This window comes from Entelurus aequoreus, linkage group LG07 (genome assembly GCF_033978785.1).
Source record: "Entelurus aequoreus isolate RoL-2023_Sb linkage group LG07, RoL_Eaeq_v1.1, whole genome shotgun sequence".
In the NCBI taxonomy this organism is placed as follows: Eukaryota; Metazoa; Chordata; class Actinopteri; order Syngnathiformes; family Syngnathidae; genus Entelurus; species Entelurus aequoreus.
Genome location: NC_084737.1, coordinates 4,291,854 through 4,305,616, shown reverse-complemented (window position 1 = coordinate 4,305,616; position 13,763 = coordinate 4,291,854). Strand labels below are relative to the sequence as shown.

The 13,763-nt window shown below is 43.4% G+C and overlaps 1 protein-coding gene across 1 annotated transcript; it reads left to right on the top strand.

Moving 5' to 3' along the window:
* Positions 1-24: 24 nt before the first annotated feature.
* On the top strand, positions 25-11,446 carry tbc1d25 (TBC1 domain family, member 25). The gene is made up of 7 exons (XM_062052430.1): positions 25-194; positions 4,393-4,502; positions 4,574-4,728; positions 7,133-7,260; positions 7,337-7,525; positions 8,765-9,040; positions 9,138-11,446. Exons 1-7 carry the CDS (start codon positions 150-152, stop codon positions 10,758-10,760), a joined length of 2,526 nt encoding a protein of 841 aa, XP_061908414.1. The 5' UTR covers positions 25-149; the 3' UTR covers positions 10,761-11,446.
* Positions 11,447-13,763: the final 2,317 nt, after the last annotated feature.

Genomic DNA, 13,763 nt, shown 5'->3' with positions numbered 1-13,763 from the left:
CACGCCCACATAGTTTGAGTAAAGGTGAAGAAGAGCCGTAGCGAAGCCCCTCGGCTAACCTGATCGTGTTATTGATCACAATGTTGCTGTAGATGGAAGAAAGATCGTTTTTCAAGGAGCCACGCTGATCTAAAAACGGATTTATTAAAATGGCGGGCGAGGAGGAGAGGGAGGTGGTTCGAGTCAAAGTAAAGGTATGTTGGCCAGCTAGCTTCTAACCTATGTACAATTATTTGACTGTTTCCTATCATATATCATATACGCATAGTCTCTATACGCAAATAATACATGAGTACAACAACTGAGTCTGAGAAAGTATGAGTGCCGCTGCAACCGGCGGAATTGGTCACAGCTCCATCGTCACCATTGTTGTTGTTAAAAGGCCATTCTTTCTTTACGTCATCTTGTTTTGACAGAGCACAACATGTCTTATCAGACCTGACATTGCCAGTCAAAATGTAGAAGACGACAATAATAGCAGCACGCCAAGTATAAACAATGTACCTTTGAGCCAAACGTCAAAGGAGTCGAGAATGACGTCACCCATGTGCGCACGCGTGCACGCGCTTGGTGCGTCAGCAGCGCCAATAGGCTGCGATCACTAATGTCTTGTTAGATGAGATTAGCACACAAAATATTGTTTCATATTGCACATTAAAAATGTCTATTACTGTACTTACAATACATGAGGTGGCCTCAGTGCACAAGTAGGGGGTGACGTTAAAAATGTCTATTACTGTACTTACAATATATGAGGTGGCCTCAGTGCACAAGTAGGGGGTGACGTTAAAAATGTCTATTACTGTACTTACAATATATGAGGTGGCCTCAGTGCACAAGTAGGGGGTGACGTTAAAAATGTCTATTACTGTACTTACAATACATGAGGTGGCCTCAGTGCACAAGTAGGGGGTGACGTTAAAAATGTCTATTACTGTACTTACAATACATGAGGTGGCTCAGTGCACAAGTAGGGGGTGACGTTAAAGATGTCTATTACTGTACTTACAATATATGAGGTGGCCTCAGTGCACAAGTAGGGGGTGACGTTAAAAATGTCTATTACTGTACTTACAATACATGAGGTGGCCTCAGTGCACAAGTAGGGGGTGACGTTAAAAATGTCTATTACTGTACTTACAATACATGAGGTGGCCTCAGTGCACAAGTAGGGGGTGACGTTAAAACTACTAAGATCCCACTAAATTAGTCTTTTTCAACCTTTTCTAAGCCGAGGCACATTTTTTTCCACTGAAAAAATTCTGAGGCCACCAGCAGAACACATTAAAAATGAAACTCAGTGAAGTGAATTATATTTATATAGCACTTTTCTCTAGTGACTCAAAGCACTTTACATAGTGAAAGCCAATATCTAAGTTCCATTTAAAGCAGTGTGGGTGGCACTGGGAGCAGGTGGGTAAATTGTCTTGCCCAAGGACACAACGGCAGTGACTAGGTTGGCAGAAGCGGGGATTGAACCTGGAACCCTCAAGTTGCTGGCCCGGCCGCTCTACCAACCGAGCTATGCCGCCCCACTCAGCAGCCGATATTGACAATAAAAAGTCGTTCTCGCAATTGTTGGATATGAATTTGAGGGCCACTTAAAATAATGTGGCCGAACCACATAAAATATTGTGGTGGACCACATAAAATGACGTGGAGGGCCACTTACAATAATATGGCGGAACCACATGAAGTAATGTGGTGGGGCACATAAAATGGTGCGGCAGATGACATGACGTGGCAGGTCACTTCAAATTGTATGTCGGACTACATAAAATAAAGTGACAGGCCATCAAAATGATGTGGCGGACCACATGAAATGATGTTGAGGGCCACTAAAATATTGTGGCGGGCCACTAAAATATTGTGGCGGAACAACATAAAATGATGTGGTCGGGGACATAAAATTATGTGGAGGGCCACTTAGAATAATGTGGCTGGCCATTTAAAATATTGAGGCGGAACCACAAAATGATGTGGAGGGCCACTAAAATATTGTGGCGGAACCACATAAAATGATGTGGTGAGGCACATAAAATGATGTGGAGGGCCACTAAAATATTGTGGCGGAACCACATAAAATGATGTTGTGAGGCACATAAAATGATGTGGAGGGCCACTAAAATATTGATGCGGAACCACATAAAATGATGTGGAGGGCCACTAAAATATTGAGGCGGAACCACATAAAATGATGTGGAGGGCCACTAAAATATTGAGGCGGAACAACATAAAATGACGTGGTCGGGGACATAAAATTATGTGGAGGGCCACTTAGAATAATGTGGCTGGCCATTTAAAATATTGAGGCGGAACCACAAAATGATGTGGAGGGCCACTAAAATATTGTGGCGGAACCACATAAAATGATGTGGTGAGGCACATAAAATGATGTGGAGGGCCACTAAAATATTGTGGCGGAACCACATAAAATGATGTTGTGAGGCACATAAAATGATGTGGAGGGCCACTAAAATATTGATGCGGAACCACATAAAATGATGTGGAGGGCCACTAAAATATTGAGGCGGAACCACATAAAATGATGTGGAGGGCCACTAAAATATTGAGGCGGAACAACATCAAATGACGTGGTCGGGGACATAAAATTATGTGGAGGGCCACTTAGAATAATGTGGCTGGCCATTTGAAATATTGTGGCGGAACCACATAAAATGATGTGGCGGGCCACTAAAATATTGAGGCGGAACCACATAAAATGATGTGGTGAGGCACATAAAATGATGTGGTGAGGCACATAAAATGATATGGAGGGCCACTAAAATATTGAGGCGGAACCACATAAAATGACGTGAAGGGCCACTAAAATATTGAGGCGGAACCACATAAAATGATGTGTTGAGGCACATAAAATGATATGGAGGGCCACTAAAATATTGAGGCGGAACCACATAAAATGATGTGGTGAGGCACATAAAATGATATGGAGGGCCACTAAAATATTGAGGCGGAACCACATAAAATGACGTGAAGGGCCACTAAAATATTGAGGCGGAACCACATAAAATGATGTGGTGAGGCACATAAAATGATATGGAGGGCCACTAAAATATTGAGGCGGAACCACATAAAATGATGTGGTGAGGCACATAAAATGATATGGAGGGCCACTAAAATATTGAGGCGGAACCACATAAAATGACGTGAAGGGCCACTAAAATATTGAGGCGGAACCACATAAAATGACGTGAAGGGCCACTAAAATATTGAGGCGGAACCACATAAAATGATGTGGTGAGGCACATAAAATGATGTGGAGGGCCATTTAAAATAATGTGACGGATGACATAAATGACTTGGACGGCCACTTAAAATGATGTGGCAGACCACATTAACTAACTAACGAACTAAGTAGACCACATAAATGACGTGGCGGGCCACTTAAAATAAATTGGTGGGCCACGTAAAATGACGTGGCGGACCAATGAGATGGTAAAATGACGTGACTGGGCACATAAAATGATGTGGCGAATGAAGTGGCGGGCCATTTAAAATAATGGGGCAAGCCATTAAAATGAGGTGGCGGCACCACGTAAAATGATATGTGGGACGCATAAAATGATGTGGTCTTCCACATAAAATGGTGTGGCGAATGACGTGGCGGGCCACATAAAATAATGTGGCTGACCACATAAAATAATGTGGCTGACCACATAAAATGATGTGGCGAATGACATAAATGACGTGGTTGGGCCACTTAACACAATGTGGCGGACTACATAAAATATAGTGGCAGGCCATTAAAATGATGTGGTGGTGCACGTAAAATGATGTGGCGGGCCACATAAAATAACGGAAAATAATGTGGTGGACTACATAAAATATAGTGACAGGCCATTAAAATGAAGTGGCGGGCCACGTAAAATGAAGTGACGGGCCACGTAAAATGAAGTGACGGGCCACATAAATGATGTCGCAGGATACGTGAAATTTAATGGCGGACCACATAATCAAACTTGATCAATCGGAGGGCCTTAAAGACATAGACATTGTTTAATGTGTGCAACTAATCAAACCTGATCAATCGGAGGGCCTTAAAGACATAGACATTGTTTAATGTGTGCAACTAATCAAACTTGATCAATCGGAGGGCCTTAAAGACATAGACATTGTTTCCACGCAATGGAGCGTCCATGAGAGCGGTGGTGTGTGGGTGCCATCATTTGTAGTTTGGCAAACTGGATCATTCTTCTTATTCATGCACACATGTTGTAGCAGGCAGAAAAATATTTCTCTATTTCAACTATTTTCCCTAAAACAGGCATTGATGCTCTAAAGTGCCTTTTATTCCATTAAGTCATGGATCTAAAGTTGCAGCCCTAATTAGCGTGACTTGTTTTCAGATTGTGATGTCATAATGCATTTCAGAAAAGTGACGGAGTTCTTCCTGTGGACTTCCGCTCCTTTGCTGTGGACCCTCAGATCACGTCGCTGGAGGTGTTGCAGCATATTCTCATCAAGGCCTTTGACTTGAACGGGTGAGAAACTCGGATCCCGTGGATCAGAGACAATTATCCTGGCAAGGTCAAAATGTCTTCTGTTTCCCTAGGAAGCGGAATTTTGAGATCAGTTACATGTCCCGAAGTGGAGGCGCTGCGGAAATGTTCCTGACGTTGACGTCCGACGGGGATTTGGATGTTGCCTTTGCCAGCGCAGCCAAGCCGTATCTGCAACTCAAGATGGACGTGAAACCTTCAGAGGACAGTAAGGACACGTAATGTACGCTCAGGTCCCGCGTGGCACACACAGCCAGTCTCTGCTTGAAAATGCTGTAGAAATGATCTAGTAACCAGAGGAGGAGATTGTAGGACAGGACAGAACACCTTAGCTTTGGGACTCACTGGCTGGCCAGGACAAAGAAAAATGATATTTGGACAAGAAAGATAGTAATCCAAGTTGCAGAGAGAAAGAAAAGAGCAGCAGAGTGACTGTAGTACATACAGTATGAACAATGCTGAGTAACTATTACTGATACTTCTGCTTTTGACGGGAAGCAAAATACATATTTTTACATCTTTTTGAACCGCATAAAAAGTACAGTTTCACACCGGGTTTACTCTCTTTCCAACACTTCATATTTGGAACATTTTGCAGTATCTAGAGCTGGGCCATATGGCTTAAAACTGTATCACGATAGAAGTCTTTTGATATCAGTCATTATTGATATTTATATGACCAATCGAAAATAATGACTAGGATTAAAAAAGTACCGTATTTTCCGGACCATAGGGCGCATCGGATTATAAGGCGCACTGCTAATGAATGGTCTATTTTCGATCTTTTTTATATTTATTATATATATATACTTGCAGTGTGTATATTGTACATATTACATATTGTTATGAAGGTGTCTGTTACTACATGATATATATACTTGCAGTGTGTATATTGTACATATTACATATTGTTATGAAGGTGTCTGTTACTACATGATATATATACTTGCAGTGTGTATATTGTACATATTACATATTGTTATGAAGGTGTCTGTTACTACATGATATATATACTTGCAGTGTGTATATTGTACATATTACATATTGTTATGAAGGTGTCTGTGCTGTGTAGAACTGGGCAGGGTAACCACGTAATACTCCATGTCAGTAGGTGGCAGCAGGTAGTTCATTGCTTTGTAAAAGTCGGAATGTGTCGGCTGAGACGAGGATGGTTTGTTGTGATCCCAATATGCAGAGCACAGCGGGAGGCAGGGTGCAGGTAAAAAGGTATGTTATGCTTTAAACCAAAAATGAACAAAAGAAAAAGGCTATGGCTATGCAAAACGAAAGTCAAACTGAACTGGCTACAAAGTAAACAGAGACAGAATGCTGGACGAAAGCAAAAACTTACGGCGTCCACAAAGTACATCCGAACATGACATGGCAATCAACAATGTCCACACAAAGAAGGATAGCAACAATGTAAATAGCCTTGCTTGCTAACACAAAGCAGGTGCGGGGAATAGCGCTCAAAGGAAGACATGAAACTGCTACAGGAAAACACCAACAAAACAGGAAGGGCCACCAAAATAAGAGCGCAAGACAATAACTAAAGCACTACACACAGGAAAACACCAACAAACTCAAAATAAGGCATGACGACCTGGTGGAGTTTCATTTTTTAACGTTTTCTGCTGGTGGTGTGCCTCCGCATTTTTTAATGAAGAAAATGTGCCTTGCCTCAAAAAAGATTGGAAAACACTGCATTAGGGCGCACCGGGTTATAAGGCGCACTGTTGAGTTTTGCAAAAATAAAAGGATTTTAAGTGCGCCTTATAGTCCGAAAAATACGGTATATTAAATGTTATAATCTCTCAGCTGTCAAGGCAGAAAGGAAAGTAAATGTCAACACAAGCATGGAAAACAATGTAAACAAAATAGTAAAATCACATTGAACACTTCACAATAATCTCATAAAATGAAGGTACAAAAATCATGAATATGTAAGAAATGCTTCATAAAGTGTAATAAAATAGTGCAAAGTGTGAAAATGTAAACATAGAGAAACCTGAGAACTATTTTCTGCAGGTTTAGTGCCAGGAAGTCACAGCTGTGCTCTAAAGGGTGAGCGCGGCTAAGGTGGTGTGGTATTAGTGGTCTTGCCTTGCATCATTTACACACCACATTGGTCTGACTACGGTCCAAAAAACTGCCATACTGTCCAGGTGACTCGTTTTTACTTTCTCTTCTCACTCCATGTAGAGAATCAACAGCGAGACAAACAAGATGGCGCAACCAAACGTGGCAGTTGATACTGTTACCCGATTGGCTGTTAGCATGTCACTCCCACTGATCAGTCCTCACTTCCTGCGTTGCTAGGTTACCAGAGTTCGAGTGCCTTTGTTCATGCAACCAACCTTGCTTCCATACTTCACCTTTCTTCCGACAAAGAAGAAATAAAATTATCAAACTTTTTTATCAAACACATTTTTTATTGATATTGATATATATTGATATGGTTTTATGGCCCAGCCCTAGTAGTATCCCACAAGTTTATTGTACCAGGTTTTGGTCTTGGATGTAATATTTCCTTGTGAAACGTGGTGATGCCGAGGGATGGCTAGCGAAGTCGCTTTCTTATTTTACAACAGTGTTTATTTGTTCAATTTTAGGTCCCGTCATGGAGGACTGGGACATCATCAGTCCTAAGGATGTGATTGGTTCGGAGCAGCTTCTCGCAGACAGGACGAGGTCTTTGGCATCTGCAGCACTTCCTTTCACCCAGACTTTAATCTCCCAGGTTCCTTTGATTCTTTGTCTTCCACACACTTTGCCACAAATCTCTGTGCTCATGCGGTCCTTACGTTTGGTTTCAGGTTGGTCGGACGTTCTCTCGAGTCCAGCAAGCTTTCAGCTGGTCCTACGGCGAGGAGATCAAGCCTTTCAAGCCACCTCTGAATGACACTGAGTTTCATAGTTACCTCAATGGACAAGGACAGTTGACACGGCCCGAGGAGCTAAGACTGCGGATCTACCACGGCGGTGTGGATCCTTCTCTACGAAAGGTGCAGTAATAATAATAATAATGATAGATTTTATTTGTAAAAGCACTTTACTTTGAGCAAACAACCTCGAAGTGCTGCAGTGCATTTAAAAACGTAAATACATATATCTAAAAAAAGGCTTTTTTTAAAAATAAGGGTTTTTAAGCCTTATTTTAAAGCATCCACAGTCTGTGGTGCCCTCAGGTGGTCAGGGAGAGCGTTCCACAGACTGGGAGCAGCAGAGCAGAAAGCCCGGTCTCCCATAGTTCTGAGCTTTGTCCTCGGAGGTTGGAGGAGGTTAGCCTGTCCAGAGCGCAGGTGTCGTGTGGAGGATTTGGGGGTGAGCAGTTCTTTGAGGTAGAAATGCCTTTTGAACAAATTAGGCCTAGAATATACTCTCACGTCACGCAGTGTAGTCCTCCCTCAGACCTTGACGTGCACATCCCAAAAAATCAGCGGCGACGCGGTCCGCAGGGCTGTGATTGGTCAGCTTGTTATTGTTTACCGGTCATTTCTGGGGTTTCCTGGCCGGCGGAAGCAAAAATAACCTTTATAGAAACAATGGCGGGCATTTAATCGAGAAAATTGGAAATGACCATTTATGCGATACTTCTTCACCAAACTACAAAGATTGGCTCGATTCGTTCAGGGGTCGCACAAGTTCAGAGGTGTTTTGGGAAGAAGTTCTGAAGTGGAGGATGCGGAGTCTACCAGAATGCCCCGCAGCCGGACCGAGTCCCCATCACACCCATAGCATAGCACTGCTTCCCTTTGTCAACGGTGACCTTGTTAGGTCTACAACCTCTAGTTTGTCAAGCTTGATCGTATTGTCAGCGCTCAACCGGAGCCTAGGTCATCCCCAGGGGTGCTGATCTGATCCTTAGTCGCCTGTCCACCAGTGGGTTATAAGAAGGGCTTCACACAGTAAAATGTGTTCTTTGTTACTCAGAGAGTTGTTCAGAAAGTGCAGGCAGCTTCACTGGTGGCTGTTGAAGCAAAGACTAAATTACTTTTTGACCATCAGACTTGGGAAGGGGAAACAGGCCTCGACTTTAGTTTTTACTGCAACAGAGGAACCTACCAAAAGTCCAAACATATTAGAGTTGGGGGACAGACCAAATGGAAACTTCCGTAGGCTGGGACTATGACTGATTAGAACCGTGACTATCACTTCATGACTATGACTCGAGACTTACTGACATGTAGTTCTCAGTTTTCTGAACGGAAATAAGTTTTCTTTATGACTGTTGTTCTTTTTAGGTTGTTTGGCGCTACCTCCTTAATGTCTACCCAGACGGACTGAGTGGGCAGGAAAGAATGGACTACATGAAGCGGAAGACAAGGGAGTATGACCAGCTGAAGAACGAATGGACATCTCACGTCAGTCACGAGGATCTTGAATTTATCCGAGGGAACGTACTGAAAGATGTCTTGAGGACAGACCGTGCCCATCCCTACTACGCCGGCTCCGAGGACAGTCCACATTTGACTGCCCTCACAGACCTGCTTACTACCTTCGCCATCACGCATCCGCAGGTGTTTATAGCTCTTATGTTTGCTTTTTTATTCAAGGTCTTTTTCACAATGAAGACTGTCTGTCTGATCATTTCATGGATATTTGTTATTCTTCCAGATCTCGTACTGTCAAGGCATGAGTGACATCGCCTCCCCTATACTTGCCGTTATGGATAATGAGGCACATGCCTTCATTTGCTTTTGTGGCATTATGAAACGCCTGGAGGGGAACTTCCGACCCGACGGACAGCTGATGTCTATTAAGTTCCAGCATCTCAAATTACTCTTGCAGTACTCGGATTATGAATTCTACTCTTACCTGGTTTCCCGCGGAGCTGATGACCTGTTCTTCTGTTACCGCTGGTTGCTCCTGGAGCTCAAGCGAGAGTTTGCTTTTGATGACGCTCTAAGGATGCTTGAGGTTACTTGGAGCTCCTTGCCTCCTGATCCTCCTGAAACTGAAGTGGAGCTGCGGGGAGCGCCGTTGCCGTCGGACAAAACGACGCGTTTCACAAGCAAGAAAAAGCCCGCTGACAATCGACTTGAGCAAGACTGGGAAATAAAAGAGAAGCAGCGTAGGCAACATATGCTTCGGCCCTCGAGAGAAGATCCTGATGTGGTCACAGCAGCGGCAGGACCTGGAAGTAGTGGTGGTCTTTCTAAAGTCACCCCAGGCAAGGCTGCTTCTTCTATTGAGGAGAGCTTTGGAGAGTTTAAATACTACACTGCCCAAAGTGAGGATGGCTTCGATGGGAAGGATGCCAAGCAGCAACAGAGTTTGATCGATTCACGGTCGTCACCACGCATTCCAACCCGTCAGTCCACCACTGACAGTGAGGAGGATCCTGGAGAAAGAACCCCTTTGATCAAATACTGTAACAATGGCTTCCCTCCAGACTCATCACATCCCATGTCCTTCAGTGGTCCACCAGTCTTGAAGGCTGGCCCTGCATCTCATTCCTCTTCAGGCTTACCTTCCAGTTGGTCAGGTGCTACACCGGAATCTCCTCCGCAGACCACCTTTGGATTCGTAACCAATGGAAGAGAGGCCTTATCAAGAACTGTCCCAAAAGTAATCACGTCTCCTGCACAGTTGCTCAGGAGTACGGGTTTGAACTTGACCGCCTACCCTTCTGTAAAAACAACATCTCACTCCCATGCTCAAAATCGATCCTTTCTCTCCTCACCAATCTTGCCTTTCGGGAGGGGTTCGTCACAGGCTGGCTCCAGGCCCTCTTCCAACATCCTGCATTCTCCTAGCAACAAACCCTCGAGCGCTGCGGTTCACATGGACACCTCGCCAAAACCGGAGGCCAGCATCAAACCGTGTTCGCTTCCACCTCCCCAAGAGTTCGGGAAAGGCAATCCTTTTATGCTTTTTTTGTGCTTGTCCATTCTGCTGGAACACCGAGACCACATCATCAAGAACAGCCTGGATTACAACGAGCTCGCCATGCACTTTGATCGGCTGGTGCGGCGCCACAATCTCAGCCGGATCCTGCAACGCGCCAAGGCCTTGTTTGCGGACTACTTGCAAAGTGAAGTGTGGGACTCGGAGGAGGGCGATGAGGTGAGCTCGGACTCGCCAACATCTGCCACCGCTGCTCAATACTCCCCACCTTTACCCATCTCCGCGCGGCCCATTTATAGTCCGCTAGCGTCCCCTCAGTCTTCATCTCAAAACTCCACCTACAACCTGGCAACAACTATTCCTTCACCGACACTTTCCCTTTCCTCCTGACTCGCACAAGTATCCCTAGCTTGGCGTTGTCACTATAGCTTCTCAGCCCATCAGAGGCGGGGACTATTTTTAGACCACCTCCCACGTGGGATTTAATGCTCGACAACATGCCGCATACGGAAGACTCATGTACGCCTCGTCATATTTGTGGCTCAGTTCTCTGGCCCTCGCTTCAAGAAAGTACGAGAGGATTGGATCTCTTGAGGTTGACGACGCATGCTTACTAATCCCTGCTTTTCCACAGGATCATTTATTTGAAATAAGAAAGCTGAAGCAAGCGCTCGTTCATGTCAAGTCCAAACTCGCTAGATCTGGGGTGTCCAAAGTTTCCATTTTTGGTCCACAGCGGCTTTTTTAATGGCAGTCTCTCCAGGACTTTGCGCTGTCACAATCATCCAAATTCAACCAATCCCTGTCAAATAATGATGCGCGGCCTCACCACTTTGTCCAATGCCTTCAACTTCCCCCAATATTTCGGCCAATCAGCCTCTAATTTGTCTCCGAACTGTCTGATCAAAACCTATCTATATTTCAACTATTTATTCCTTACATGGCACAATTGTTGTCCTCCCGCATAGTTTAGCGCTACTTCTGGATCCCGTCTACAGTGCTAAGCCTTCTGGGTAATAAACATGCTCACTTCCTAACTAACATATATTTATATCATACTTGCCAACCTTGAGACCTCCAATATCGGGAGGTGGGGGGTGGGGGGGTGTGGTTGGGGCGTGGTTAAGAGGAGAGTATGTTTACAGCTAGAATTCACCAACTCAAGTATTTCATATATATATATATATGTATGAAATACTTGACTTTCAGTGAATTCTAGCTATATATTTATGTATATATATTTATTTATTATACATATAAATAAAATAAATACTTGAATTTCAGTGTTCCGGGGGCTATCCAGTAGATGGCAGTATTGTCCTGTTTAACTTTTCCTTCGTTCATGACTCGGCCACCGTGTTCAATGGAGAAGTCTGTTCTACAAAATGTACAGGCAACATAATTACATACCCCTTCCCCTTCGAACTGTCCTGGATGAACTGAAATTCTTGTTTCCATTCGTTTTGGAACTTGCAAGCGTATTTCTTCATCTTGCTCGTCGACGGCGTCGCCATGTCTGTAACTCCCTCGTTCTTCTGCTTCGTCTCCTTGTTGTGTGCGCAGTTGTGCACTCTACTCTCTAAAAGCCGTAGATGTTATGACGTCATTGGGCAGGCAAGCTGTTTATATTGTGGGAAAGCGGACGTGAGAACAGGCTGTCCCCACTCAGGTCCGCATTGAGCTAGAGGGGGCGTGGCCTCCAGCTCCGGCTGAATACCGGGAGTTTGTCGGGAGAAAATTTCTGCCGGGAGGTTATCGGGAGAGGCACTGAATACCGGGAGTCTCCCGCTAAAAACGGGAGGGTTGGCAAGTATGATTTATATATTAGATACATTTGTGGACGACACCGAAGAAGAAGAAGAAGCCTTTTGTAGCGTTTCTTTCTATAATTATAATGAACCATTAGTTATAATGATTTAAACAGTACAGTAATTAAAAAAGGTGCCTTTACTGCCATCTAGTGTCTACTTTAAGTCTCTGCGGTATAAAATGAGTAGAACATCAATACAGTATTTTTCCTTTTTTTAAAAAAAAATTTTTCATCCTGTGGTTTTTGAAGATGAATTTGATAAATTCTCACAATCAAAAGTTGATTACACTTTACTGAAAAAAAAAATTCTCCAAACATCGTAACTCTTGTCGTAACCGTCTGGAAAGAGCTGCCGCATATTAAGACATTTTAGGCCGCAACAATCTCAAATAAGATAGCGAAATCTTGGAGGGACTGATAATGTCAAAAAAAAATGATACATTATTATTATTATTAGTTACGATTGGCCAGATAGCTTAGCATACATTGACCTACAGTACATTGGATTGGCTTTAGCATCTTTAAACTTTTAAAATATATATAAAAGTTAGGGATGGGTACAGAATTTTGTAATTTTATGGCTACCAACCAAATTCCTTCGGTGCTACCAAGTACTGAGTCACGTAAAATAATATTTTGATGAATCTTTGTTGCACATGACGTCATGAAGGTATGCCTGATAGACTGGGCTAAAAAAGTAAGGTTTCACCTTTCAAAATGTGCTAGCCCTGTGCTAATTTACATTGGCTTTGCCATACACATGCTATTGATTAGCATTAGTGATTTTACATGGCGATTTCAACACCTCCAAAACTGCAATGAAGATGCACGTTGCAACCAAACAGCTGTTGTGCAATAAGTACAACACACTGGGCCTGATTTACTAAAGGTTTGTGTGTACTACAACTTCATAGCACACGCAAAGCTGATCTACTAAATGTGCGTAAAGTGGAGAAAAAGGCGTGCAGTCCATTTAGCATCTCTTGTCTTCATTATTGTGCAAAATATATGCTGGTAAAATACTGGGAAGAGAAGATGCAAATATAATAATTTAGCACTCGCAGTGTGATTTATCAACACTCATCACAGATAGACGATGAACAGATGAGAATCGTCCTCCGTCCTACGCGAGCGTGTCAACATTTTGGACAGTCTGAGATTAAAAATATTAGTCTATTCAGCAACATCATTTTATAACTGCTAGAGGACGCGAGGGGCTGATTAAAATCAATTCAATGCGTTTTGGTGTCCTTGAGTACATTTTTAAATGACGTTTGCTTTTTTCACGTAGAATATATTTTGTGAAAAAAAACACCTTTTTAAGCAGGTATTTGAATGCATCTTGAGTGGAGTAAGTGCAGCCTCTCTCCAATGAGTGCAGTTCAAAAACAACAAAAAAGTGGGGTCAATGTCGACGCACTTTGGAATGCTCGTAAAAAGTAGCCATGTTTGGAAACAGCAAAACACCACAGCATGATAACATGAATGTGCAGTAAATGAGCGTTTCCATGGTGATGCCCCGTATAGTACATGCAAAATTGTCGTTGAAATAGTGCGGTCTGCCCCACTCTATTGTACACGCA